The sequence below is a fragment of the Corvus brachyrhynchos genome, unplaced genomic scaffold, assembly GCF_000691975.1.
Source record: "Corvus brachyrhynchos isolate BGI_N302 unplaced genomic scaffold, ASM69197v1 scaffold165, whole genome shotgun sequence".
NCBI lineage: Eukaryota > Metazoa > Chordata > Aves > Passeriformes > Corvidae > Corvus > Corvus brachyrhynchos.
In genome coordinates this window covers 121165-123804 of record NW_008238315.1, presented here as the reverse complement: position 1 = coordinate 123804, position 2640 = coordinate 121165, and the positions used below count along the sequence as shown (strand labels likewise).

The 2640-nt window shown below is 64.1% G+C and overlaps 2 protein-coding genes across 4 annotated transcripts in view; one reads left to right on the top strand and one right to left on the bottom strand.

The window, feature by feature from the left end:
- LOC103615248 (protein farnesyltransferase subunit beta) overlaps nt 1-2640 on the bottom strand; it is a 16541-nt gene that overhangs the window by 6217 nt on the left and 7684 nt on the right. The window lies entirely within an intron of this gene.
- The window catches only part of RAB15 (RAB15, member RAS oncogene family), a 3253-nt gene continuing 655 nt past the window's right edge, over nt 43-2640 (top strand). Inside the window, exons 1-6 of one of the 3 annotated variants that reach the window (XM_017733732.1) lie at nt 43-556; nt 862-1054; nt 1169-1229; nt 1372-1432; nt 1523-1600; nt 1679-1767. In XM_017733732.1, coding sequence (XP_017589221.1) covers nt 545-556; nt 862-1054; nt 1169-1229; nt 1372-1432; nt 1523-1600; nt 1679-1767 — 494 coding nt within the window. In that variant the 5' untranslated portion in view covers nt 43-544. The remainder of the gene's footprint in view (nt 557-861; nt 1055-1168; nt 1230-1371; nt 1433-1522; nt 1601-1678; nt 1768-2640) is intronic. The other 2 variants (XM_017733733.1, XM_017733734.1) reach the window with 2 other exon arrangements.

Here is a 2640-nt window from a genome sequence, read left to right as displayed (position 1 = left end):
GAAACGGGAGCATCGGGGAACCGGGCAACCAGGAAGACTGGGAGCCACAGCACCGTGGAAACGGGAAGCCAGAGAACCGGGAGCACCGGGGAAACGTGAAACCGGGATCATCAAGGAATCGGGAGCAATGGGGAGGCGCAGCACCGGGTAACCGGGCGCACTGGGAGCCGCAGTACCGGGGAAAAGGGAAACCGGGGAACTGGGGAGCCATGGGCGCCACGAAACCGTGAGTACTGGGAAGCCGCAGCACTGGGGAAACGGGAAAATGGGCAACCGGGGAGCAGGAAAACCGTGGGAACCGGAGAACCGGGAGGACAAGGGAGACGCAGCAACCGAGAAATGGGAACCCAGGGAACGGGAAAACCGTGAGCATCGGGGAACCGGGACTACCGAGGAACTGGGAAGCCACAGGATCGAGGAAACGGGAAACCAGGGCAGCCGGCAGTCGTGGGAACCGAGGAACCGGGGAGTGGTGGGCACGGGAAAACCGGGGGCACCGGGAAAGGGTTAACCGTGGGCACTGGAGAACTGCAACACTAGGAACATGGGGAAACAGGTAACCAGAGAGCGGGAAAACCGTGGGCAGCGGGGAGAGGGAAAACCGTGGGCTCCAGGGAAGGGGAAAACTGTGGGAACCCGGAGCATCGGGAGTCGCAGCACCGGGGAACCGGGAAGCCGTGGGCCTCGGGGAACGGTAAAACCGTGGGCACCCGCAAGCCGGGACCACCGGGAAGCTGCAGCACGGGGAAACTGGGAACCCGCGGGCTCCGGAGAGCCGCGGCTTCAGGGAACCGGGAGTATATGGGAGCCAGGAAATCATGGGCACAGGAGAACCAGGAGGACCGGGCACCTCTGGCGCAGGGGAACCGGGAGCAGCGTGCAGCCGGGAACTGGGAGCACTGGGCAGCCACAGCACCGGGAAGCCGTAGCACTGGGGAACTGGGAGCACTGGACAGATGCAACACCAGGGAACTGGGAGCACCAGGATCACCATCTGGCACCGGGGCCTCCTGCCAGGCCAGGCACCAGCTGTGGGGACCAGCACCAGGCCATGGTGGGGCGTGGGGTGGGTCAGGACGGGTGGGGGGACCAGAGGGCCCCCAGTGACAGCAGCTCCTGCGGAGGGGAACACCAGGACGCCCCACAACCTCTCCCATTCTAACCCCAGGCGTCGACTTCAAGATGAAGACCATCGAAGTGGATGGGATCAAGGTGCGGATACAGATCTGGTGAGTGGCAGCGCTGGATCCCGGGGTGAAGGGGGAAGGAATTTTGGTGGGTCTGAGTCCCGCTCCCCCCACCCAAGGTAGGGGCTGAGCCCTGCCCAATTCATGCCATGGGTGGCAGCACTGACCCGCTGTCCCCGGGCAGGGACACAGCCGGCCAGGAGCGGTACCAGACCATCACCAAGCAGTACTACCGGCGGGCACAGGTACGGGGGTTCCCTGTCCTGGTGCACAGGAGAGGGGAAACTGAGGCACAGTTTTGGGGTGTCAACGGCTGCCCCCCCCACCCTCTGCAGGGCATCTTCCTGGTGTACGACATCAGCAGTGAGCGCTCCTACCAGCACATTGTGAAGTGGGCCAGCGACGTGGATGAGGTGGGGGTAAACGAGGGGAGGTCCAGAGGTTCCCCAGTCGTGTGTGGGGGGGGGTCCTTACACTGTTCCTCTGCCCAGTATGCACCTGACGGCGTCCAGAAAATCCTCATCGGGAACAAGGCAGATGAGGAGCACAAGAGGCAAGTGCCCAAAGAGCAAGGGCTGCAGGTGAGCGGGGGCTGCTCTGTGCCCCCCCCCGGGGGCAGGACCCCTCCTGCACCCCCAGCATGGCCAGCCACTCCCTGATCCCCTCTGCACTCGGGACCCTGACAGCCCTCCTGCAGCCCTACCTCTATCCAGGACCCCCAAGCATCCCCAGCCCCTCCCAGCACAACCAGGGACCCCCCACCCTCTTGCAGTCTGTACCCAGGCACCCCAGAAACAGCTCCCCCAGTGCCCAGGAACCCTCTTCCCCTCCACCCCTGCGGTGGTTGTGCACCCCCAAGGCTCCCTCTTCCCCACTTGCAAAATGTTCAGGGACCCCTAACCTCTCCTTGCACCACCAGCATGGTCTCCTGCACTCCTGAAGCACAAAGTGACCCCCTCGGTGTCCCCCTTGGGACCTCTTGACCCCCAAAGCACCCAGTGTACCTCCCTGCAATCCCGGCATGGCCAGACCCTCCACAAGCCCCCCCTGCATTCCACATGGACCCCAATAGCCTTCTTGCAGTCCTGTCTTTATCCAGGGACCCCCGTGCTCCTGCAGTGTGAACCCAGGGACCACTGACTCCCCCTGCAGCTCTCAGAGCATCCAGGAAACCCCTTTACTGCCCAGTGCACCCCCAGGGTTCCAACTACTCCCAACCCCTCCCTGCAGCTCCATCGTGCTCCCCTGCACCCCTAAAGCACCCAGTGCCCCCCAGTATCCCTCCCAGTGACCTCTGGACCCCAAAGCACCCAGCGCCCCTCCCAGGGCCCCCTACACCCAGCACCCAGCCCCTATGCCAGCCACCCCCCACAGCTCTCCTGTCTGTCCGTGCCCAGCTGTGCACGTTCCAGAGAGGGGGGCCAGGGGTATTGAATCCTCCCTGCCCTCAAAT